A 26,458-nucleotide genomic window follows, 5' to 3' on the forward strand; every position below is an offset into this window, starting at 1 on the left:
TTTCACTTACAGCAAAAATTTATTCAGAAGCAAGTTACAGAGACAAGAGAAAATAAGCTCACTGCCATCACGTTGGATTACACGCCACTCGCAATAAAACTTGGGAAGAGGTAAATAAAACCATTCCTTGATCTGCTCATTTGTAAAGGATAACACATGTCCGTCATATCTAATATGCAGTAGTCTTTCTCCTCCCCTTCTTGAGGCCAGCGTTCTATCTTCTAAGTGTTACTCCGGTTTCCCAGGCACGTGAAACGTGGGGTGGCAGAGCTTTGCCTAACTGGTCACACAACTGTTCCAACCCCTAGACAGATTGCCTAACTACAAAAGAAGGTTGTCAAGTGTTCACAGTGTTTATAATGTGACGACTACTCAAATCGTTACTAGGAAATGTCAAATCAAGAAACAGCAAAGCCTAGACCTACTAGGTCTTACTGAGGTAGTTGAGGGCTCAAAAAGATCCACCTGCAGTTCTCATATTTAAGGCAGGGGGTACAAGGTATCTGCAGATCTCCAAATATGACGGTATAAAAAATTCACCCTTCCACTGACATAGGAGAACAAAGTGCCACCAGTCCCTTCTAAACACAACTAGAGCCAAATTCATCCTACTGTCAAGATATTGGAACAAACTGTCTGCAAATCCTCTCTGAAAACAGACAAAAATACATATATTAAAAAATATTCAGGGTTGGGGATTTAGCTCAGCGGTAGAGCGCTTGCCTAGAAAGCACAAGGCCCTGGGTTCGGTCCCCAGCTCCGAAAATAAGAAAGGAGGAAAAAAAATGTTCAGTCTGATGTTTGGTGCATTCCTGTAGCTCCCAGGGACTTGGACGGCTGAGTAGACTGCTTGAGTCCCAGAGTTTGAGGCAAGGCTAAAATGGCAATGTAAGACCCCCTACCTTGAAATAAGCAAATAAATAAAATTTCCCTCTGAAAACTGTCTTTAAAAAGTAATGTGTATTGAGCTGTTACTAATTACCTTTTTTTTTTCTAATATGCAACATTGAATGGGAACCAGGCTTATCTGTACTCTGTGTACAGAAAGCAGCTGACAATTGTAGTTGGTCATGACATTAAATGATCGTTGACTGCTGAACACTCTGGTTGAGGTATGCTTGACTGGGGAGGGAGCACACGCCTTCCGGTCAGGCACACTGTTCGGAAAGCCAGCGGATGTATGAGGAGTAGCAGGTTAAACCGGCATTCAGTAGCACCTCTCTGAGCCTTTCTAGCTTTCTGTCTCGATCTTCATCTGAAATAAGCCACTGGCCGTTCCAGCAGACGTATTGGGCAAGCTTGTCTTGGAAAGCTTCTTGTTCCCGGAATCACAACTCAGGGGCTGAGACTCGTCTGTCTATGCGGAGGCAGCCTCAAGAGCCTGAGCATAGACAGACCTGAAGGCAATGTCAAGCCTCCAGGTGATTCTCTTAAAACCCGCTGCATAATTTCTTTGTAGATATAGGAAGATAAGTCATTAGCATTCTTTAATCCACTGACCAGGACAAGATGAAAACATCTGTTCGTATCCAGTCTTTCATGAAACTATTCGGTCTAGCTTTCCTGGTGAATGTGGATGCCCTGACCTTGGCTCAGCAAATCCATTGCCTTCCTCGATGACTGATCTATTTGAATATGACCCAACTTTTCAAACACGAGTGAATTCTTTGCACACTCTGAAAGTTGGAGACAATAAAATACTGATTAATGACCCCTGCCAAAACAGGAGCCTCAGACAAGAATTAAGATTACAAAGCCATGAAACACATATGTAACATGTGGAGGTGAGAGACCATTTCAAAACATCTCAGCATTTCCTATACGCTGACCTCGGAACTGAAATCCCAAGAGACCACTGAAACTTCACTGATGATCTTCTCTGATTGGCCTATTTAGAAGCGTGGATTCAAGGAAACTAGGGGCTGAAGATCTGAAGACTGGTGGAGTGCTTGGCTCACCCATGCAGAGGCCTGAGTTTGATCCTTCAATTTCCCACTTCCCCAAGAGACAGAGAATCTGAGTATTAGCCCCTTTGTCCTGCTTTCTGACAAGGTACTTGCTATAGCTTGACTGTGAAACCACCCCTTCCCTCCCACACACAAACACACCGGTGGGCTTATCTGTTTCAACACTTGGTTCCTGACTGAGGGCAATATTTTAGAGGATCATGGAACCTTTAGGAAGTAGGGTTCCTCTGGAAGACATGGAGCTCCCCCGGAGGAAATGGGGCTCCCCTGGAGGAAGTAGGGCTCCTCTGGAGGAAGCGGGCTCCCCCGGAGGAAGTGGGGCTCCCCTGGAGGAAGTGGGGCTCCCCTGGAGGAAGTGCATCACTAGAGGCAAGGCTTGAGGATTTTGCACCTGGCCACACTTTTGCTCTTCTCTCCGCACCCTGCTTTACCAAGATGCAAAGAAATTCGGATCCCAGCCCCGAATCCTGACACAGGGAGCCTCTTGTAACCATAGTCCCCCTTCCATGACATTTCGCACTCTCAAACTGTGAGACAAAACAAGCCCTTCGTTGACTTCTTGTCAAGTATGGGTCACAATCACAAGTAAATAAATGAAGACAGCATTTCACAGAAGGCTGAACAGTACTGTTAATCCAAAGAATGAGCCGAGTCGGTGAGGACACCAATGGTGCGTTCTAGACAATGAATACAGACTGCTTCACTGCCTTGTTCATCTACTTCAGAATCCATTCCATGGAGCTCTTCTATGCCTTCCCATTTATCCTTTCCCTGATGGGCCAAACTTAAAGGGCAGAGTGTTCTGACCCTGAGATGTTTTCCTTTCATTCACATTACAGACCTAAGCTGGCTAATTTATACATCACAGGAAATAAAACAGCCGTGAATAGGGCTGAGCCCAGACATGTGTACAGAACTACTGGCAGGTCTGGGTAGTGTCCCTGAAGAATTCCGATCACTGCAGGAATCGCCATTTCTCCCAGAGTACCACCAATGACAAAGAAGGCTGCGGATTTCCCAGTTAAGGTGGTGTACTGCTCAATCCAGGAGACTCCACTGGGGAACGTGGTTGCCAGTGAGGCTCCATACACAGAAGTCGCGATCCAGAGGCAAAGAGGGCTCTTGTCAAAAAGGACCAGAAAGAAAGATGAGGCCAAGCTGCCGATGTTGCTCACCACAATCATGGTCCCAGGCCGTAAGCATGTCGCAAAGAAGATGGCCAGGCCCCTGCAGGCTGCGAAGGTCCCCCAGAAGATGGAGTTCAAGCCAGCTGCCTCGCTCTCTTCCATGCCAACGTGGGTGGTGGCGAAGGAGAATACGTAAGAGCCGTAGGTCACCTCCGCTCCCACGTAGAAGAAGAAGAAGAGAAAGAGGAGGCATAGCAGGGCCCTGTGGTATTTAGCCCTTCGAGCTCCCTGAGCAGACGCTGAGGACTTTTTCTGCCTTGAGCGTTTCTTACAAAACAGAGCAAACAGGAAGACAGAAACTACTAGAACATAGGTTCCGATGGACGCGTATGTCCACAGCAGATTCATGTCATCGGGTACCGCGAACACAGAATCTGTGACGGCTTTGGAAGATCGGTTCAGCATTAAAGGGTCAAAGTCGGACTCAGTGTGGTTCTGAGCAGATGCTGTGGTACCCCAGGCCAATTTAGCCAGCAGGGGAGCCAGGAAGGCACCTAAGGCGAAACTGAAGTGCAAAGCTTGCATATGTGGGGCTCCTTTGTCCCCCCAAAGAATCAAGATGAGGACATTTGCACCTGCCAATGAAACATGGAGAAAATAATTTGCTAGACACAGTAACTTAGAAAAAATACAAAAATTACAAAAGGGGTGGGAAGTCAGCTCAGCAGTTAAGAGCATTTACTGTCCTTGCAGAAAACCAGATTTGGGTTCCCAGCACCCAAGTCCCTTGGCTCACAAGCCCGTCTAACTCCAGTTCCTAATGGGATGGGAAACCTCTCCTCTGCCTGAACACCCACACTCATGTGCACACACACACAGACAGGCGCAAATACATGCACATAGCTAAATTAATAAAAAGCTGAAGAACCCTATGAAAACAAACAAAGGACTTCACAGCCTTCAGAAGTCGGATGGATGTGCACTGCACGGTGGGAACGTGAGAAATGCTCTAAGTTATAAGATTGTAAAGGCTTTCACAGAATAGTGTCATTGCCACACTGGGGCATAATATCTCTCCATGTACTTGTCACTAGGTATGTGATAAATATGTCGACATTTTTGTAATATATTTAATAAGTGTATTTTCAAACTTTAATAAATCTATTGCAAATCTTTAGCCTTATGTACTCAGAGCTGGCAGCATCAAGTCTGTGGCTCTTTTTAAAAGTCAGACAAATACATAATTCCACCCTATCCTTTTCTTTTTTTCTTTTTTCTTTTTTTTTCTTTCTTTTTTTTTTTTTTTTTGGTTCTTTTTTTTCGGAGCTGGGGACCGAACCCAGGGAGTTGCGCTTCCTAGGCAAGCGTTCTACCACTGAGCTAAATCCCCAACCCCACCCTATTATTTTCAACAGAATGAAGCGTAAGCATAAGGTATTTCTACTTACAGCTTCATCTTGCCAGAGAAAGGAGGGAGGGATAGAAAGATGGAGTTAGACGCCAAAGGAAAACAACAAACGCCATCTGGAACCCTGGTGCACGGAGGCTCCCGGAAAGAGCGGCGCAGATCTCTTCGGTTGCTGCCGCCGCAGAGAGCTCGTGGGCAGCACCCCACGAGCAAACTTGAGCCTCCGGACCACAGTTAGGACCAACTTTTCTGCTGCAAGTGACCTGCCTGGTGAACTCAAGACACAGGCCCACAGGAACAGCTGAAGACCTGTAGATAGGAAAAACTACATGCCCGAAAGCAGAAAACTCTGTCCCCATAACTGGCTGAAAGAAAACAGGAAAACAGGTCTACAGCACCCCTGAAACACAGGCTTATAGGACAGTCTAGCCACTATCAGAAATAGCAGAACAAAGTAACACTAGAGATAATCTGATGGCAAGAGGCAAGCCCAGGAACCCAAGCAACAGAAACCAAGACTACATGGCATCATCGGAGCCCAATTCTCCCATCAAAATAAACATGGAATATCCAAACACACCAGAAAAGCAAGATCTAGTTTCAAAATCATATTTGATCATGATGCTGGAGGACTTCAAGAAAGATGTGAAGAACTCCCTTAGAGAACAAGTAGAAGCCTACAGAGAGGAATCGCAAAAATGCCTGAAAGAATTCCAGGAAAACATAAATAAGCAAGTAGAAACCCATAGAGAGGAGACACAAAAATCCCTGAAAGAATTCCAGGAAAACACAATCAAACAGTTGAAGGAATTAAAAATGGAAATAGAAGCAATCAAGAAAGAACACATGGAAACAACCCTGGATATAGAAAATCAAAAGAAGAGACAAGGAGCTGTAGATACAAGCTTCACCAACAGAATACAAGAGATGGAAGAGAGAATCTCGGGAGCAGAAGATTCCATAGAAATCATTGACTCAACTGTCAAAGATAATGTAAAGCAGAAAAAGCTACTGGTCCAAAACATACAAGAAATCCAGGACTCAATGAGACGATCAAACCTAAGGATAATAGGTATAGAAGAGAGTGAAGACTCCCAGCTCAAAGGACCAGTAAATATCTTCAACAAAATCATAGAAGAAAACTTCCCTAACCTAAAAAAAGAGATACCCATAGGCATACAAGAAGCCTACAGAACTCCAAATAGATTGGACCAGAAAAGAAACACCACCTGTCACATAATAGTCAAAACACCAAACGCACAAAATAAAGAAAGAATATTAAAAGCAGTAAGGGAAAAAGGTCAAGTAACATATAAAGGCAGACCTATCAGAATCACACCAGACTTTTTGCCAGAAACTATGAAGGCCAGAAGATCCTGGACAGATGTCATACAGACCCTAAGAGAAAACAAATGCCAGCCCAGGTTACTGTATCCTGCAAAACTCTCAATTAACATAGATGGAGAAACCAAGATATTCCATGACAAAACCAAATTTACACAATATCTTTCTACAAATCCAGCACTACAAAGGATAATAAAGGGTAAAGCCCAACATAAGGAGGCAAGCTATACCCTAGAAGAAGCAAGAAACTAATCGTCTTGGCAACAAAACAAAGAGAAGAAAAGCACACAAACATAACCTCACATCCAAATATGAATATAACAGGAAGCAATAATCACTATTCCTTAATATCTCTCAACATCAATGGCCTCAACTCCCCAATAAAAAGACAGAGATTAACAAACTGGATACGCAACGAGGACCCTGCATTCTGCTGCCTACAGGAAACACACCTCAGAGACAAAGACAGATACCACCTCAAGTGAAAGGCTGGAAAACAACTTTCCAAGCAAATGGTCAGAAGAAGCAAGCTGGAGTAGCCATTCTAATATCAAATAAAATCAATTTTCAATTAAAAGTCATCAAAAAAGATAAGGAAGGACACTTCATATTCATCAAAGGAAAAATCCACCAAGATGAACTCTCAATCCTAAATATCTATGCCCCAAATACAAGGGCACCTACATACGTAAAAGAAACCTTACTAAAGCTCAAAACACACATTGCACCTCACACAATAATAGTGGGAGATTTCAACACCCCACACTCATCAATGGACAGATCATGGAAACAGAAATTAAACAGAGACGTAGACAGACTAAGAGAAGTCACGAGCCAAATGGACTTAACAGATATTTATAGAACATTCTATCCTAAAGCAAAAGGATATACCTTCTTCTCAGCTCCTCATGGTACTTTCTCCAAAATTGACCATATAGTTGGTCAAAAAACGGGCCTCAACAGGTACAGAAAGATAGAAATAATCCCATGCGTGCTATCAGACCACCACGGCCTAAAACTGGTCTTCAATAACAATAAGGGAAGAATGCCCACATATACGTGGAAATTGAACAATGCTCTACTCAATGATAACCTAGTCAAGGAAGAAATAAAGAAAGAAATTAAAAACTTTTTAGAATTTAATGAAAATGAAGGTACAACATACCCAAACTTATGGGACACAATGAAAGCTGTGCTAAGAGGAAAACTCATAGGGCTGAGTGCCTGCAGAAAGAAACAGGAAAGAGCAAATGTCAGCAGCTTGACAGCACACCTAAAAGCTCTAGAGCAAAAAGAAGCAAATACACCCAGGAGGAGTAGAAGGCAGGAAATAATCAAACTCAGAGCTGAAATCAACCAAGTAGAAACAAAAAGGACCATAGAAAGAATCAACAGAACCAAAAGTTGGTTCTTTGAGAAAATCAACAAGATAGATAAACCCTTAGCCAGACTAACGAGAGGACCCAGAGAGTGTGTCCAAATTAACAAAATCAGAAATGAAAAGGGAGACATAACTACAGATTCAGAGGAAATTCAAAAAATCATCAGATCTTACTATAAAAGCCTATATTCAACAAAACTTGAAAATCTACAGGAAATGGACAATTTCCTAGACAGATACCAGGTACCGAAGTTAAATCAGGAACAGATAAACCAGTTAAACAACCCCATAACTCCTAAGGAAATAGAAGCAGTCATTAAAGGTCTCCCAACCAAAAAGAGCCCAGGTCCAGATGGGTTTAGTGCAGAATTCTATCAGACCTTCATAGAAGACCTCATACCAATATTATCCAAACTATTCCACAAAATTGAAACAGATGGATCACTCCCGAATTCCTTCTATGAAGCCACAATTACTCTTATACCTAAACCACACAAAGACCCAACAAAGAAAGAGAACTTCAGACCAATTTCCCTTATGAATATCAACGCAAAAATACTCAATAAAATTCTGGCAAACCGAATCCAAGAGCACATCAAAACAATCATCCACCATGATCAAGTAGGCTTCATCCCAGGCATGCAGGGATGGTTTAATATACGGAAAACCATCAACGTGATCCATTATATAAACAAACTGAAAGAACAAAACCACATGATTATTTCATTAGATGCTGAGAAAGCATTTGACAAAATTCAACACCCCTTCATGATAAAAGTCCTGGAAAGAATAGGAATTCAAGGCCCATACCTAAACATAGTAAAAGCCATATACAGCAAACCAGTTGCTAACATTAAACTAAATGGAGAGAAACTTGAAGCAATCCCACTAAAATCCGGGACTAGACAAGGCTGCCCACTCTCTCCCTACTTATTCAATATAGTTCTTGAAGTTCTAGCCAGAGCAATCAGACAACAAAAGGAGGTGAAGGGGATACAGATCGGAAAAGAAGAAGTCAAAATATCACTATTTGCAGATGATATGATAGTTTATTTAAGTGATCCCAAAAGTTCCACCAGAGAACTACTAAAGCTGATAAACAACTTCAGCAAAGTGGCTGGGTATAAAATTAACTCAAATAAATCAGTAGCCTTCCTCTACACAAAAGAGAAACAAGCCGAGAAAGAAATTAGGGAAACGACACCCTTCATAATAGACCCAAATAATATAAAGTACCTCGGTGTGACTTTAACCAAGCAAGTAAAAGATCTGTACAATAAGAACTTCAAGACACTGAAGAAAGAAATTGAAGAAGACCTCAGAAGATGGAAAGATCTCCCCTGCTCATGGATTGGCAGGATTAATATAGTAAAAATGGCCATTTTACCAAAAGCGATCTACAGATTCAATGCAATCCCCATCAAAATACCAATCCAATTCTTCAAAGAGTTAGACAGAACAATTTGCAAATTCATCTGGAATAACAAAAAACCCAGGATAGCTAAAACTATCCTCAACAATAAAAGGACTTCAGGGGGAATCACTATCCCTGAACTCAAGCAGTATTACAGAGCAATAGTGATAAAAACTGCATGGTATTGGTACAGAGACAGACAGATAGACCAATGGAATAGAATTGAAGACCCAGAAATGAACCCACATACCTATGGTCACTTGATTTTTGACAAAGGAGCCAAAACCATCCAATGGAAAAAAGATAGCATTTTCAGCAAATGGTGCTGGTTCAACTGGAGGTCAACATGTAGAAGAATGCAGATCGATCCATGCTTATTACCCTGTACAAAGCTTAAGTCCAAGTGGATCAAGGACCTCCACATCAAACCTGATACACTCAAACTAATAGAAGAAAAACTAGGGAAGCATCTGGAACACATGGGCACTGGAAAAAATTTCCTGAACAAAACACCAATGGCTTATGCTCTAAGATCAAGAATCGACAAATGGGATCTCATAAAACTGCAAAGCTTCTGTAAGGCAAAGGACACTGTGGTTAGGACAAAACGGCAACCAACAGATTGGGAAAAGATCTTTACCAATCCTACAACAGATAGAGGCCTTATATCCAAAATATACAAAGAACTCAAGAAGTTAGACCGCAGGGAGACAAATAACCCTATTAAAAAATGGGGTTCAGAGCTAAACAAAGAATTCACAGCTGAGGAATGCCGAATGGCTGAGGAACACCTAAAGAAATGTTCAACATCTTTAGTCATAAGGGAAATGCAAATCAAAACAACCCTGAGATTTCACCTCACACCAGTGAGAATGGCTAAGATCAAAAACTCAGGTGACAGCAGATGCTGGCGAGGATGCGGAGAAAGAGGAACACTCCTCCATTGTTGGTGGGATTGCAGACTGGTACAACCATTCTGGAAATCAGTCTGGAGGTTCCTCAGAAAATTGGACATTGAACTGCCTGAGGATCCAGCTATACCTCTCTTGGGCATATACCCAAAAGATGCCCCAACATATAAAAAAGACACGTGCTCCACTATGTTCATCGCAGCCTTATTTATAATAGCCAGAAGCTGGAAAGAACCCAGATGCCCTTCAACAGAGGAATGGATACAGAAAATGTGGTACATCTACACAATGGAATATTACTCAGCTATCAAAAACAACGGCTTTATGAAATTCTTAGGCAAATGGTTGGAACTGGAAAATATCATCCTGAGTGAGCTAACCCAATCACAGAAAGACATACATGGTATGCACTCACTGATAAGTGGCTATTAGCCCAAATGCTTGAATTACCCTAGATGCCTAGAACAAATGAAACTCAAGACGGATGATCAAAATGTGAATGCTTCACTCCTTCTCTAAAAGGGGAAAAAGAATACCCTTGGCAGGGAAGAGAGAGGCAAAGATTAAAACAGAGACTGAAGGAACACCCATTCAGAGCCTGCCCCACATGTGGCCCATACATATACAGACAAGATGGATGAAGCAAAGAAGTGCAGACCGACAGGAGCCGGATGTAGATCGCTCCTGAGAGACACAGCCAGAATACAGCAAATACAGAGGCGAATGCCAGCAGCAAACCACTGAACTGAGAATAGGACCCCCGTTGAAGGAATCAGAGAAAGAACTGGAAGAGCTTGAAGGGGCTCGAGACCCCATATGTACAACAATGCCAAGCAACCAGAGCTTCCAGGGACTAAGCCACTACCTAAAGACTATACATGGACTGACCCTGGACTCTGACCTCATAGGTAGCAATGAATATCCTAGTAAGAGCACCAGTGGAAGGGGAAGCCCTGGGTCCTGCTAAGACTGAACCCCCAGTGAACTAGTCTATGGGGGGAGTGCGGTAATGGGGGGAGGGTTGGGAGGGGAACACCCATAAGGAAGGGGAGGGGGGAGGGGGATGTTTGCCCGGAAACCAAAGAATTATTATTAAGTATTAAATAAATTTAAAAAAAAAAGAAAGACAGAGTTGGGGTAAGCAGACATCATGTTTCTTGTTTAACAGGACTCCAGACCAGTGAGGACATAAATGGACATTAGCTGGGCTAGGCAGATGCCTCCCTGAACTCAACAATGGTGGTGTCCTAAGTAAGGCGGTCGTCTCATCCCTTCCACAGCCCAATGTGGTTCCAACCTCAGTTCATTCTAATAAGCCGTTGAGTCTTCTTATCTTAATGTGGTGAAATTCTGTCTCACGATGAAAGCCCTTTAACCCACACTGTAATTACCCACAGGGAAGGTGTCCTTTCCCATTGAACACTACAAATCAATACTGTCAAACAGGGAAATATATTCTAGCTCCTTTAACCATCACTTGTTCAAAACTGGTGCCCTAGTTGGCACCAAACACAGCTGCTAAAAGGGTGGGTCTAAATGAGTGAACCTATGACCGTCTCAGTATGACCCTGTCATTTCACAAGGCTTTTGTGGTGACAGGGTAATTCTATCCACTTTCCCCAGTGACAACAGCCAGAGTCACTAACCTGTATCCAGGGCACCAAACGAGACGCCAAATACAGACATCATGGCAGTCAGTAGTGTTGCCGTCTTGCAGAAAGGAATAAGATAAAGACCAACTGTGGTAGCCAGCATTGACATTCCTGAGGAGGGGTGAAGACAGCAGTTATCCAGACAGTATTCCCACAGGGTCAGCGCAAGGTCTCAGAGCAAAAATGAAAGTAAAGTCACATTAAAACGGGATAGTTAGGGGGCTGGAGAGATGGCTCAGCGGTTAAGAGCAGTGGTTGCTCTTCCAGAGGTCCTGAGTTCAATTCTCACAACCACATGGCCCATGGAGGCTCCCCACCGTCTGCAGTGAGATCTGATGCCCCCTTCTGGCCTGAGGATGTATATGCAGCAGAGCACTTAGACATTAAACAAGTTTTTAAAAACCTGGATAATTAGAGAACATATACAAATGGGTTACATCATGTGACTCTTAATATTATCATTATGGATTATAAGATAAAAGTAATTCCTGGGTGCAGTGGTGCATGTCTTTAATGACAGGATTTGGGGAACAGAGAGCAGGTGGATCTCTTGAATTTGAGGCCAACTTGGTCTATGTAGTAAGTTCTGGGACAGCCAGGGCTATATATATAGAGAGACCCTGTCTCAAAAAATTATATATATATACATATATTTGTGTGTGTGTGTGTGTGTGTGTGTTACGAGTACCATTCTAATACTATTACCACATTTAAAACAAAGCATGACAATCTTTCTTTCTTTCTTTTTTTTTCCCCCGGAGCTGAGGACCCAACCCAGGGCCTTGCGCTTGCTAGGCAAGCGCTCTACCACTGAGCTAAATCCCCAACCCACGACAAGTTAGTTTCTAACAACTAAAATAAGCTGAAAAAAAATTGACATTGAGAAACTGAAAGGGATTTTAGGATTTGGAGTAACAAAAAGGCAAAAATTAAATGACTCGTAGACATCTGTAGGAAAATGTTGAAGATGGTCTGAGGAGCTGGCTCAGTCAAGCACTTACAGCAAAAGGCCTGGCTGTGATCTTGCAGAATCTATGTTTAAAACAAACAGAAAATGGTGCACACTTGTGGTCAATCCCAGGGCTGGGGAGGAGGCAGCAGGAGGATCCCTGGGGCTGGCGAACCAGCCAGTCTGCCCGGTTGGTAAATTGCAGGTTCAGGGGAGGACCGAGATGTCTCAGAGGGTAAAGGTACTTTGCTGCCAAGCCTGATGACCTAAGTTTGTTTCCTAGGACCTCCATGGTAGGAGAGAGCCAGCTCCCACAGACCATCGTCTGAGTGCCACACGTACACAGACAGACACACAAAGATGAAAATTTTAAAAATAGGGCGGATAGTGATTAAGGAAGAGGACTGACGTGACTTCCACACGCCCATGCCTCCCCCCCCCCAATTAAAATTAAAAAATAAAAACATTTTAAATAAGTTAGTGTGCCACATAGGAAGGGAGTACAAGATACCTGTTTGGAGGCTGGGTGTATAGCTCAGGGGTAGAAGCCACGATTAGAAGCCACAGGCCTTGAGCTTGATTCTCAAAGAGACCCTGTCTCCCAAAATTGCGCACACATTCTTTGTGATTATTTTGGACATAAGAGGTATTGTTTACTTATTCATTAACAGTTCTAGAGTGTTTGAAACCTGGGACAAACAGCCGAGGTGCCTAGGCAACATATGACAGCAGGCCTGACCTCCAGCTTCTCCCCCATCCCTCAGTCCTTACCTGTCACAGGGTATGACTGGCATATCCTCCCCTCCCCCCAGAACTCTCTAGCCTAAGGATGGGCTGCCCCCCCCCAGAGGCTCTTCCCCTACATAAACGTGTCATTTTGCATTTTGGCTACCTGCCCCTTTTCTACCTTTGCCCTCTTGACTGTTGTATGTGGTTCCCCTCTCTTCCTTTTCCCCTTCAACCCCTCAACCACCATGGTCCAGCTCAGTCAGGTCAAGTCTGCTCTGGACCCTCCCAGATGTCCCTGCCTTTGGCTATGTCTCCCTTTTATCTGCACTAAACTTCCTCCTCCACCACCCCTAGGAGCAGTCCTGTCCTTTCCTTCTCTTTTCTTTTCTTTTTCTATTCAGACGACAGAAGGTCTTTAGGCTCCCAGGTCAACAGTAGGAAAACAGTTGAACGTGCTGGGTTGCCTCTTCAGTAGGAGGGGTGTATACCTGCTTTCCTCCCAGAAGGCTGAGACCCCTGCCCTACCCCCAAATACACAGAGCTGCGTGCTTGGTCAGTGTGGAGGGTGGACAGTGGAGCCTCGGGATTTCTGACACACGAAACCCGAGGACTAACAAGCTTCCAGAGGACTCAATACGGGGTCCCTCCAGCTGCCGAGGTAGGGACAGGAACCATGGACGTGCAGTTGCTAGGGAGGAGACCCACACACCACGAACTTCTGTTGTGGCGTCTGAATTAAGCCTTCTGCCACTTTTCGTACTTGGTGTCAAGTTGTAGACAAACATTGATGCTTACTTACCTAAAAGTAGAAAATGATTCATGCAGTCGAAAAGCACCCCACCAACCACAGAGCCGCACAAGTAGCCGAGGGCTCGGCCCACGAAGATTTCGGAAAGGCTGCTGATGTTCCGGTTCACGTTTCTGGCCAGGTCTGGAAATGTGGGTCCCAACATGGCAACCGTCATTCCCTGAGATTGAAAAGGATGAAAGATTTACCTGCAAACAAGATGATATCCGTTTCTTTTTTTATCTACTACAAAAAAAGTTCTGAGGCGTGAGTTACAAATCAGAAAATTATTTCAAGGCCCACTCACAGTAAGCAGAAATATTATAACGCTGATATTAATATTACCAGAGCCATAGACCTTAGTTGATTTTCCTCACTTCAAAGTTTCCCAAAACAACTATTTAACTCTTTTAAAAGAATTAAATATAATTTTTTTTTTAATGCACGTGCCCCGTGGGATGCAGTGCGCTAGGAAACAAGAAAAGAACATCAGATCCCTTGGAACTGGAGTTACGACGGTTTTGAGCCGCCATGTGAATATGGGGAATCGAAGAAGAATAGCTCACATTCTTAAGTGCCAAGCAATCTCTTCAGCCCCAAGCTGATTTAACTCTTGTAGCTTTTCCCGTTTAAATAAACATTAATGTGAAAGTGGAGGTATAACTCAGTGGTAGAGTGTTTGCCAACCACGTCCCAGCCTACATCGGATGTCTAGCATGACAATATAGGAACGATACTAAATCTGAACAGGGATGTGTCCCAGTGGTCGAGCCTACCTAGCATGGACAAAACCAGGGTTCGCTTCCCAGCACCGAACGAAAACTGAGTGTGGTGGTGCACACCTGTAATCCCACCATTCCCGAGGTGAAGGTAGAAGGGTCAAGGAGTTTAAGGTCATCTTTGGGTTTATACCAAGTTCAAATCTAGCCTGGGCAGCGTGAGACCTTGTTTCAAAATAATGAAACAATAAATCAAACAAATTTATAAAGTATGGATTTATCATAAGCTTGGAATACTTTTGAAATATATGTTCAAATATATATTTGAAATAGTTTTCAGTATTGTGAGATATGCTATAATCACTAACATGAGAATTTATATGTCAAAAATTTAAATTACCAAACTGTCTTTATTTTACATTTTTACTTTTAATATGTGTGTGTGCGTGCGCACACACTTGAAGGTTCCTAAAGGCTTCAGACTTCCTGGAATGAGAGTTATAGAGAATTTCAAGTCTCCTGACATAGTTGCTGGGAATGGAACATGAATCCTCTGGAAGAACAGCAAGGGATCTGACCGTCGGAGCCATATTCCTGGCCTGGTCTCATTTCTTTAATCATTAGAACGGTAGTTTCCTGGTGCAGATGGGGTTCTACACATACAGAACACATAGGAGACAAAGCAACCGAGCTTACTCAAATCTACCCTTCTTTTCAAAGAAAACTTCAGCCCTCACAAGCACAGAATGTCCATCTTCTTTGAAAAATGTTACAAGCACAGATACAGCATGACTTTAACAATAACTCTGCTCTCTAGCTACCCTGTGTGCAACAAAGTCTAATATAACTGGTCAACACATTGTCACTGTGTCAGCCTGTCTCTTATAACACATGGCCAATTTCCTGGGCTGCATAACATGAGGTTATGTCCAAGTAAGACGTCCTTCTTCTGTCTATAATAAATCTTCCTTTCCCTACACTGTCCAGTAGGGCTGCCTCCTTCTGCTGGCTCCAGGAGCTGCCAAAGTCATAATTAATGTCTTTGCTCAAATGAACTCTTGTTAAATTAGACCTCTTGGCATCAGATGGATGACTGGGGCTAGACCTCCCCAGTCTATGACATGCACAGCACCAAGTACTCAGACAAATGTACTGGCCAGAGTTCCCTGATTCCCCAAGATCTCACAGGACAGCCTGGGTCATGAGCATGATTCTCCTTTCCTTTGATCAGGATGATATAGATGTGTGTATGGGGTTCTTGATTGTGCTTGAGCATTTTCTACTGGATTGAGTCCAGGATGCCTTTCGATCTGATAATTAACCGGACTGTATCCAACCAGAGATCTCAGGCAGACCCTTTAAAAAAAATCTGAGGAAGAGTTGGGAGACCGCTAACTTCATTAAGATCTGTTAACTGGGGGTTGGGGATTTAGCTCAGTGGTAGAGTGCTTGCCTAGCAAGCGCAAGGCCCTGGGTTCGGTCCCCAGCTCCGAAAAAAAGAAAAAGAAAAAAAAAAAAGATCTGTTAACTGCATTAACAAATGTTATGGGCCCAGAACCTGTGTACTTTGTGGAAAATGAGTCAACCCTACTAAGGGTACCATAGACTTGACCCTACTAAGGGTACCATAGACCTGACCCTACTAAGGGTACCATAGACTTGTAGTTGACAAAAAGGGGATGTTTGCTTAGATTGCTCACTTGGGAGGAGCTTTTGAAAAGTAGGGCTTTCAAAGATGCCACGAGATCAATAGAATTTTTTGTTTGTTGTTTGGTTTTGGTGTTGGTTTTGGAGACACTGTTTCTTTGTAGATGTATCCAGCCCTGGATTTCTGAGAGCTCAGTCTGTACTTGAACTCAGAAATCTGCCTGCCTCTGACTCCTGAGTGCTGGGATCAAAGGCGTGTGTCACTCTGCCTGGCTCTGCCCAGACTTTTTAAATGAAAAAAGTTAATATCCGTTGCTTATATGTTGACGTATATCTGTCTATATGTGTACTGTTATACTGACTATATTGCTAAATTTAATCCTTTTTTCTTTTCTTTGAATTTATCTATTTTTTTATTTTATGTGACTGGTGTTTTTCCTGTATGTATGTTTGTGTGAGTGTGTCAAATCTTAGAGTTACAGATAGTTGTGAGCTGCCATGTGGGTACTGGAATTTGAACCTGGTTCCTCTGGAAGAGCAGCCAGTGCTCTTAATCACTGAGCCGTCTCTCCATCTCCTAAATTAAATATAAAAATATCTTTATTTAAGAAGATAGAACCTGGGCCCAACAGTTAATAGCCCTTGTTGCTATTGCAAAGGATTTGGGTTTGTTTCCTAACACAAAGTGGCTCACAACCATCTATACCTCTAGTTACAGGATACCTAATGCATGTGGTATATGTACATATGTGCACACTAAGCAATAATAGACAAAGGATAAAATGAATCTAAAAAGAAAATAGTATTATAAATATTTTTTCAAAAAAGAAATTAACCACATTCTTTTTGGCTTTATGTGACTTGGGTAGTCTAGTTAATACAACAGAATTTTTTAAATAGATTTTTCAAAAAATAATTTAAAAATATTTTACACTTTTATAGAAATTTCACCATTAAACATAACACATATCTACCACTTTTTCTCCCTAGGGCTACTACAAATTAAACTTGTCTATTGTGTGTGGTTTTTTTTTTCAGCAAGAAAAACAGCATATGGCACGTAGGCACTTGACACCTCACATTGATCAGCACCTCAAGCCCAAGTCTTAAGAGAAAAGTCTCTATAGAAGATTCTTATCATCGAGGATGTGCATCAGGAACAGGAGAAATCCCTTAGTGATTAACACTACTGGATGCTCTCCCAGAGGACCTGCGTTCAGCTCCTAACACCCACATGGCCACTCACAGCTGTCTGAATTCCAATCTTGGAAGATCTGACACCTTTTCTGCCTCCTGGTGCACCAGGAATGCATGGGGTGTACAGAAGCACACGCAGGCAAAACACTGATACGCATTTTAAAAACAATATTTTAAAGAAATGTACAGTTAGGGATGAGGGAAATCTGTACAAATAATTTAAGCCTAGAGCTGGCAGAAACTAGAGGGGTGCAAAGGACCAGTGGTAACATTTTACCTCCTCCATAGTCTCTTCTCACACAGACTAGAGATTGGAATTGCTAGTGAGCATAACCTGTACCACGTTGGCAGGCTATCCTAACAGCACATGCTTCTTTTAGGAATTCTGATCAATAGCTTTAGGAGTCATACACGGGACTGGATAAAATTGACAACGACACATTTACTGTCATTGACGGAAACAAGGTCAATCCATTTTAAAATTCTAATACATGAAAATAAGATTATGAAAAACAAGAATCCCTCTGCAATTGTACTAAGAGAGGTGTCTTTTGTAAATATGGTGGTTTTAATGAGAATGGCCTCCAAAGTCCCCTATGCTTGACTACTTGGTCCCCGGTTGGTTGAACTCTTTGGGAAGGATTAGGAGGCGTGGCTTGATGGAGGAGGTGTGCTACTGGGGGCTTTGAGGTTTCAAAACTCCCAGTTAGCTTTCTCTCACTCTGTCTTTGGTTGTGGTCTCAACATTTAAGTTTTCAGGGATGTCCCCAGCGCCATGCCTGCCACCCTGCTCCCCGCCATGATGGTCATGGACTCGAACGCTCTGGGATGGTGAGCCCCAAATTAATTTTTTTCTTTTGTAAGTTGCTTTGGTTATAGTGATGGTGTTTTATCTATCACAGCAAGAGAAAAGAAACTACAGCAAGGTTGCTACAAGGAAGTGAACTATTGCTGCGACAGGCTGACCATGCCAGGTGTTTGAGGAATGTGGAAGACTGTGGGACTTTGGACAAGGAAAGCAGTTGGATGTTGTGAGTGAGGCTTGGAAGACAGCAGTGCTTGAAAGCAGTGTGGACTACGGAGGCCAAGCTCAAGAGGCTTCAGAGAGGAACAAATATTAGCAACCAGGTTACTTACCCTTCTCATGCTATTTTGGCAAAGAATGTGGCTATTTTTTGTCTTGCACTAAGAACCACTTGAGGCTAAATTAAAAATTTATGAGCTAATTTTGTTGGCACAGGATATTTCAAGACAACTTTAGTATTGACTTGGTCACTTGGTTGTTAGCAATGACCTCTTGCAGATCCGCCATCAAAAAGAGCAGGAAACAGAGGCTGCAGCGTTGGCTCAGTGGTTGGGAGTAGTGGCTGCTCTTCGGTTCAATTCCCAGCACCCACATGGCACCTCAGAATGGTCTGCAACTGCAGTTCCTGGAGATTGGATGCCCTCACACAGACACACAGGCAGGCAAAACGCCAGGCACATAAAATGAAAAATAAAGATAAATAAATCTTTTTTAAAAAAAAGAGCAAAGTGGGGGGGGGGGAATACAAAACATAGTTTAGGGAGAAAAAGAGCAGAAAGAAATTTAATGTTGGAGCCGAGGCCTGTGCTGAAAGAGGCCTAATAGGAAATGGAATAAAAGAAGCTATGTTCTCAGGGCAAAACGTCACCCAGCTAAGCTCCCAACTTATAAAAATGAGAGATCCTGCAACAGAGAAAAGTTTAAGCGAACGCAACTCTAAAAGGGATCAGATCCCACCAAACAGGCAGCAGAACTTGGCAGCTTCGGCCACATGATTCTGGAAGGATACAGGCATAGAAGGGCTGTGGAATCTTCCTCCACCGTTAAGTAAAGCTTTAAGCGAAGCTGTCAAAGCCACGTTGTGTGGTGAGGAGTTTGCTTTCCTGGAGGCTCAGAGAGGCCACCGCGTGAAGCTGGAACGTGAAGCCTGGATTGTGCTAGAAACCCCACCCAAGATGCCAGCACCATGGGATATCTTCCAAGGAGAGCTGCAGACAGGGAGTGGAAACAGGGAGAGAGAAAGAGAGGGGGTGAGGAGGAGGGAGGGGGAGCAGGGGGAGAGGGAGGAGGGGGAGAGAAGGGGAGGGAGGGAAGGAAGGAGGGAGGGAGGGAGAGAGAGAGAGAGAGAGAGAGAGAGAGAGAGAGAGAGAGAGAGAGAGAGATGCTGTAGTCAGCAATGTGGAAAGAACAGAGCCCTCTAAGCCCTTTGATGACATGGGACTAAGAGCCACAGGATTTGGAGTTCGCCCTGCTGGTTTTTGGTCTTGCTTTGGTCCAGTATTTCCTCACAATCCTGCTGTTCTTCTCTTTGGGGACTAGAATACATATCTGTGCTATTGTATGTTGGAAATATGTGGTATGACTTTTGAGTTTACCTAAGAGATTGCCTTGTCTCAGAAGAAACTTTGGACTTTCAAACTGTGCTGAGACTGTGAAAGACCACGGGGACTTCTGAAGTTGGAATAGATGCATTTTGTATTATGATATGGGCCACGAGTGAATGGACTGTAGTGTTTGAATGAGAATGGCTCCCATAGACTCGTTTGTTTGGAATACTTGGTCCCCAGTTAGTGGAACAGTTTGGAAAGGATTAGGAGGTGTGGTCTTATTGGAGTTGATGTGTCACTGGGAATGGGCCAAGAAATTTTAGAAGCCCTAGCCATTCCCAGGGTTTATTCTGTCTCTCTCTCTCTGCCTCTCTCTCTCTGCCCCATCTCTGGTATGGGGTTGTTTTCTCAACGCATAACATCTCAGCTACTGCTTCAGTGCATACTGGCCTCTCTCTGCTGCCATGATCCCTGCCATGATGGCCATAGACTCTGACACTGTGAGCCCCAAATAAAGTCTTACTGTCACCAAGATAGTAAGGAAAACTGTAAATTATGAAGACTCATGATCAAGGAAAAATGAATCCCCTTTTCTCTTAAAAACAGGACTGATGCTCTAAACTGAGAGCACGCGGCCAAAGTAGAATGGGTTAGAATCTTGCAGGACATCTGTGTGAGAAGAATTTGTGAAAAGAACTCTCTGTGGGACCCGGCTGGCTGAGAAGAGAATTGTTTGGAAGTTTTCCTATGATGCTAAGGCTCACTGTCGACCTGGAACTTGGTCTTCTCGTGTTCCTGATATACTGGATGGGATGGTGCTTGGTAGGAAGTGTGAGGGATCCATTGCTATGGTTTTATTTGAGTTAGTTGGCCCAAGAAACAAAGATTCACAGAAATGACTAAGATAATTTCCTGTACTTTATGCTGCATTTGTGGTGTTTTTTAAAGCACTAAAGGAAGCTGAGTCCTCTTAACTAACAGATCTAAGCTAACTGCTCCCCCCCAGTTATGTGATTTTTGAAATTTAGTTTAAAGTGTTGATATTGCTTTGGTATTCTACTTTGATCAAATGTGTTAAACTTTTGATATTTTTATGACCTTCTTCAAATTAAATCATGTTTTTCTTTACCTTGGATTAATTCGAGGTCTTTCAGAAAGTCCCTTGGACTTTCTCAAAAACACGATCTATATCTATATTCTTAGAAACAGAGTAGTAGCAGATTAATTGGGTGAATTTGATAAATGAGATGGGAAGCACAGTCAAATAAGCAATGTTAAAATCTCTTTGAGCTTTGAGTTGTATTTGTATCAATGTGTTACTATTTCAGAAATTCTATGAGATTTGTAGAAAAGCAATGTTCCTATATGTCACCAGCAGTCCTAATTCTGATACTTTTCTTTAACTGTATACAAGCACCTGCAACAGTGGCCCACACATATAGTCCTAAATAATCAGGAGGCTGAGGCAGGAGCATCAGCCTGGGAGTTCTGGCCAACACAAAAGGCATAGCTACAAGTCGTATTGTGTGTTGAGAGATTGTATGTGGCAGAAATAACCAACTTTCCTTGTCAAGCGCTTCAAGTAGTGAATTCTCAGCAGATCCAAGTTATAGCCATTTTAAGTCTTGTCGTGGGCAGCTTTCTCTGTATCTGTTTAGTGTTGACATTCGTGGAAGGATTCTAAGTACAGAGTTCTGGTATTTTTAAGGATGCTCGGTGGAATAGCTAAAACTTGTAATTCTCGTGAAGAAACAAAATGGCTTCTGAGTATGAAGCACAAGAATTAGTTCAGTTCAAAGGAAAACAACAATTTGGCAGACTTTTACTCCACGTAAGCTAGCAGTGAAATTGGTGAGCTGTGCAGCAACAACGAACGCCACAAGGTGGGACCCCAATCAAATACTTCTATCAACCTAGTTAGTGAGCAGCTTCAGGCACCTGAAGGAGAAAGTGACCTGCTGTGGAGGATGGAAATACATCGCCTAGCGTGGTCTTGGGATGGCTTGGGTGGCTGCCTGGTGGGACTGGGTCCTCATAGCTTGCAACAGCAAAAGCCCAACACTCCAAATGTCATCATGGAAGAGCGGAAATAAGCCCAGTGTTGACAAACATCAGTAGATGGCTGCCCTAGGGAAACTGCAGGAGGAAATAAGCCCAATGCTGACAAACATCCGTAGATGGCTGCCCTAGGGAAACTGCACGAAGGGCTCATCGCTGACATCTGGTTAATCACACTCATCATTTTGGCAAAATAATAAAGACCTCGCAACTCCTGGACGATTTGAACAGTTTGAGGTTTATTCATTTGCTGGTTTCAGTGCTTCTCTTCTAGGTGGGTGGAAGCTTTTCTATACAGAACAGCTAATGCTATAAATGGCTACAGTGACAAAAAAATGTTTTCCTCTCCAGTCACCTCCAGTCCCCAATTCTTCAGCAACAGCAGCAACACTCGTTTCACGGCACCAGTGTCACAAAGCCATGGATGGGCCAGCTTGCCCATCAATGGTGTTACCAAACAGTGGCAATCGGACCCACTCCCACAGGAGAGCACAGACTTACTAAGCCTGTGACGAAGCCACTGCAAGGCCACAGCCTCTGTGACAGACTCCAAGTTTCCCTCACTCCATTCAAATGAAGTGTGACGTGACTCAGTAGTTAAGGCCAAAGCACAATCACTAGGTAAAAGAAATCCTTCACAGCCAACTGGTGATAGCCTAAACTTTCATGACCTGGATCCTGAAATACCACCCTTAAGTGGCTCCCTCTGTTGGAAGAGACCATATCAGTATTGGCTCTGGTATCACAAAACATCAGAGCCCTCGGTCCTGGATTGACACCTCTCAAGGTTCCCTGTTGGGAACCTTATAGCAAACCTAACCAGGAGTGTTTCTCCCAAGAAACAGAAGAGCATCCTTGGTCGGGACAGCTTCATGCATGGATCAAGACTGATCTGTTATTGAAAAGCCTTTTCCCCCATCACCAACTGTCCAGATCCCTTCAATTTCCTCATGAAGAGATACACAATAGTACCATGGAGGCTACTCTAGGGCTAATGTCACACAACAACAACAGCAACAACAACGCAAAGACAAAACAGCAGCTATTGGGTTTATGGGCTAATCAGTACCTCCCAATCAAGAACCACTGCGACAATGGCCAATGTTGCTCCGTGTTTCTAATCCATCACCATGACCCCAGAGGAAGAGGAAAAGCTCTCTTGGATTCGCTGGACAGCACTACTCTACCTCATACACTCACTGGGAATACAGCCCAGATTCTCCAGTTAATAACTCAGTCATCAGCAAGTATAGGAAATGCGTCTCAGTGATGTCTGCAAGGGGTTGGTTTTGAGCACACAGGTCACATGACCTATGTGACCACTGAATTCAGGAAAGTCTCTTTCTGCTACATGATCCTATGCACCTTTACTTCATGCTAAGGGGCCACAGAAATGTTTTTCCACTGGATCACGTTCAAGAGCTATACAAACTTCGGAATGAGCAAATGTGACTGAGTTCTGCTCAGATGACCCTCAGTAGCCATGTAATTCGGTCCCCAAGGCCCAAGGTTGTTCTATGGAGAATTTCTCCACTCTACTCAGCTTCTATGCTCATTTAGGACTTGCTGTTTGACACAGCTCTCTCTCGCCTTCCGAATGGTTTTCCTTAAAGTTTCCCTACTTCCCACAATCATCCCAAAGCAGCCAATATCCAAAATTAGTTCTGAACACACAGTAGGCAATAAGCGAACAACCATGCCATAAGTGAGCGTCCACTGAAGGAAAGTCCTGGTAATCCTGAATTCTCCCTGGGCAATGGTCGGTGCCATTGTACTGTACTTGAAGCTAAGACTTCAGTGTGGGGAAAATTTGAGTGTTGTAGTAAATCAAATCTCCCTGTTCAGAAGTGTGGAAAGCTCTCTCAGAGAGATCGATGAGAACATTTATGTTCCTCAGCTAGTGGAACACGGTTTAGCTTTGGATCTTCTTGTCCACGTTGTGAGCGTGTGTGTAGCACTTAGTGAATGTTATACCTAACTTTCTCCTTGGTTCTCACTACTATCCAAAGAGTCATGATGCTGACTGAGTGTGGCAGCACGAATTTATAATCCCAGCACTCAGAAGGCTGAGGTGGGTAGATCGCTATGAATTTGAGGCAAGCCTGGTCTATGTAGCAAGTTCCGGGTCAGCCAAGGCCACAGAGTGAGACCTTGTATCAAAATAAGGGCAGCTGAAGAGCTGGGTAGATCAGCTGAGACAGCATGTGCGTTAAGAGGGCAAGACCTGGGTTTAGTTACAGCAACAACAACGGTAGTAGTAATAATATCAAAACAGCTGGTGGTGTTGTTGGTGAGGAAACTTCTCAGAGGAAAGGCGTAATGTCTGTGGGAATAGGAGCTGCTAGCTGGTTTGCAGACATCCAGATTGGTGGTGGTAAGTTTCGCCATCCTAAGATTTTCTTAGAAGGAATAGCTAAGTGTATCTGGGTTCCTGTGCCCTGTTACCAGGCTAGCCACAAAGAGACTTTAAGTCAGTGGCGTTCACTCTGGCTGTGGTCCTTGGTTTCATACTATCACTTTCTTGATATCATCATGTCGGATCCCCTCAAGACATATAAACAGGGCTGGCCGTGGTGATGTATATCTATAATTCTAGTACCCAAGAGGCAGAGGCAGGAGAATCCAGAGTTTGAGACCAGCCTGGGCTAGATAGCAGGACTCTTCCCACCACACCCCCAAAGGGGGCATCATAAACTGTCCTATTCTGCCACCCTTTGTAGTTTAAACAGGAAATGAGAACACGAAGAAAGCCTGACAGTGCAGTGAATTGAGAGTCTGTTTGAATCAATCAATCAATCAATTGACAGAAAAGCTTTTCAGTGTTGAAGGTTTCTGTTAGTCTTTCAAGTTTTGAGAAGCTGTTAGCGGGCCGGGGGTAGAAGCTTTCTCCTGGGACCCAACCTCCCACCTTTCCCAGATCATATTTACCAAGTAACAGGGGAATGTGTCACAGTTTACACAGGAATTGTCCGATGTGACATTTTGCTCTAAGGAAATATCTGAAGTGCAGCAGGATTGATTTCAATAAGTATTCGTGGGTAGAGTAAGACACATTTGGGCTCTACCACTAAAACACCCGTGTGACCAAGAAAAAGGCCGCTTTCCTCTTGGGCCTGTTAGCAAACCCAAGTGGATGGCCACCCAGACATGGAAGTGCTCGAAAAGAGTTTATTGTATAGTAAGTGATAGTTCAGAGTGCGGTGGCTACAGCCCCAGGCAATGCTAGGAAAGTTTGCCGCGGTTAGAAAACAGTGCACTCGATTTCGAACTGGACAGCAACCCTCAGTGATTAAAATAGCACCCATGAGATAGCCGATGAGCCTGAAGTGCCCAGAGTCACAGAACGAACATGCAGGCAGCGAAGGCGAGAGTCCAGCTGGGAAGGGCAGGTCCCCGGTGGGAGGCTCGCGCCCCAGCCTGGGAGGGGCGCAGCCTCAGCTCTCACCAGCCCCAGGAAGGCGGCGTACAGGACCGCGGTGGAGAACCAGCGCAGCACGCTCCTGGCCCGGCCACTCCGCCGGGAGGCCACCGCCCTCTGGTCATTCTGCGCTGGGGTCTCGGTCTGGAGAAGGCGCTGCCCAGCAGCCGCTGCCCCAAACCCACGGAACTCCACTTCCAGCTCCAGCTTGGCGACTCCAGGCTACCGGTTTTGCCGCTGCCGAGCTTTTGGGCAGACCCTTCTGGAGCTCTGAGCTCGCGTCCTTCTAGTCCCTGGAGGTTCCGCCTAGTGCCACCTTGCCCCGGGGACCTTTCTGAATTAGGTCAAGGAAAGTTGGACTTCGAACATGCCTGTGTTGCAAGAGGAAGACATTCGAGCCCCATCTTGCACAAGCCAGTGCCATCACGTGATACGAAAGAAGGATCCACCCAATGAGGGTGGGGTCTCCTGCTGGAAGTGAAACTGTGGTTACCCGGGAGACCCGCTTGTCACTGGGGCTGAGGCGTCCCACCTAGCAGAACCGCAGGCACCAACTGACTGATGGGTGCCGCCTGGCGGAGAAATTTGGAAGTGCAGCTTCGAAACAAGATGCTAAAATGTGACAGGCAGGCCTTTAATTCCGGCATTTGGAAGGATGAGTAGTTGGAGGCCAACGTAGAAAGACTCTGTCTGAAACATAAAAAAGCAAAAAAATGCGAAGCTTGTAGGTGCCTTCATTTCTCCAACCTCGTGTTCTGCTAAGGAACTGTAAAAGGCGCTATCAGAGCCTCTTGGGGAGCCATCGAGCATAGCATGCTCAGGCCCCTGCCCTGTCCTGTCCTGTCCTGCCCAGCAGGTCCCGGGAAAGAAAAGAGACGCAAAGCTCAGCATATGCACAGTGAACTAAGTTAGCGCAGATAGCAACCGGTCGAGTTATTACAGGAGAGCAAAGTAGCACTTCCTTCTCTCAAGGTGGCTAGGGTGGCGGAGGCCAGAAGAACGCAGTGCTACACGGAGTGCACTTGGATTCAAATGAGGACCGCAGAAAAAGTAAAAGTACTCTGGTCAGGAACAAGAATTCAATGCTCCAAATGCTAGAGGCAGTGCAAGACCTGGTGTGGACCGTGTAGCCAGAAACAGCGAAAACATTTCGAGGTGCTCTACCTCCAAGCTCCCCAACCCAAGACATTTTACTTTCAAGGTCAACAAATCCTGAGCTTGGTCCAATCCTTTTAAAACCTCAAATTCTAAAACCAGCTCCTCGAGTAATGGGCTGAAGTCCCCTTGAATTTCTGGATTTAGAAAGACCTCAAAATTAAGTAACCCTTGTAGGTGGCAGTCGTGAAGATGCGGTTCTCTGGAATGGACAGATGTTCAGAAATAAATTCACCGTGAGAA

At 44.1% G+C, this 26,458-nt stretch overlaps 1 protein-coding gene across 2 annotated transcripts; it reads right to left on the bottom strand.

Moving 5' to 3' along the window:
- Positions 1-25,371, bottom strand: Mfsd4b3 (major facilitator superfamily domain containing 4B3). 2 transcript variants are annotated; one of them, XM_087598239.1, is made up of 5 exons: positions 25,088-25,371; positions 13,682-13,850; positions 11,199-11,315; positions 3,143-3,729; positions 7-1,676 (listed from the first exon to the last, which is right to left on the bottom strand). In XM_087598239.1, exons 2-5 carry the CDS (start codon positions 13,845-13,847, stop codon positions 1,626-1,628), a joined length of 921 nt encoding a protein of 306 aa, XP_087454365.1. In that variant the 5' UTR covers positions 13,848-13,850; positions 25,088-25,371; the 3' UTR covers positions 7-1,625. The 2 variants fall into 2 exon arrangements, with proteins under 2 accessions (NP_001434125.1, XP_087454365.1); NM_001447196.1 differs by having other exon boundaries at positions 1-3,729.
- Between the last annotated feature and the right edge of the window lie 1,087 nt (positions 25,372-26,458).

This window comes from Rattus norvegicus, chromosome 20, assembly GCF_021556685.1.
Source record: "Rattus norvegicus strain SHRSP/BbbUtx chromosome 20, alternate assembly SHRSP_T2T, whole genome shotgun sequence".
NCBI classification, from domain to species: Eukaryota; Metazoa; Chordata; class Mammalia; order Rodentia; family Muridae; genus Rattus; species Rattus norvegicus.

Excerpts from the sequence above, each read along its gene's own strand:
- Mfsd4b3 (NM_001447196.1), bottom strand. The coding sequence starts at position 13,847 with ATGACGGTTGCCATGTTGGGACCCACATTTCCAGACCTGGCCAGAAAC. Across the intron at positions 11,316-13,681 it reads GAATCATTTTCTACTTTTAG|GAATGTCAATGCTGGCTACC; the intron begins GTAAGTAAGCAT and ends ACCCCTCCTCAG. Across the intron at positions 3,730-11,198 it reads GTTTGGTGCCCTGGATACAG|GTGCAAATGTCCTCATCTTG; the intron begins GTTAGTGACTCT and ends TTTCATTGGCAG.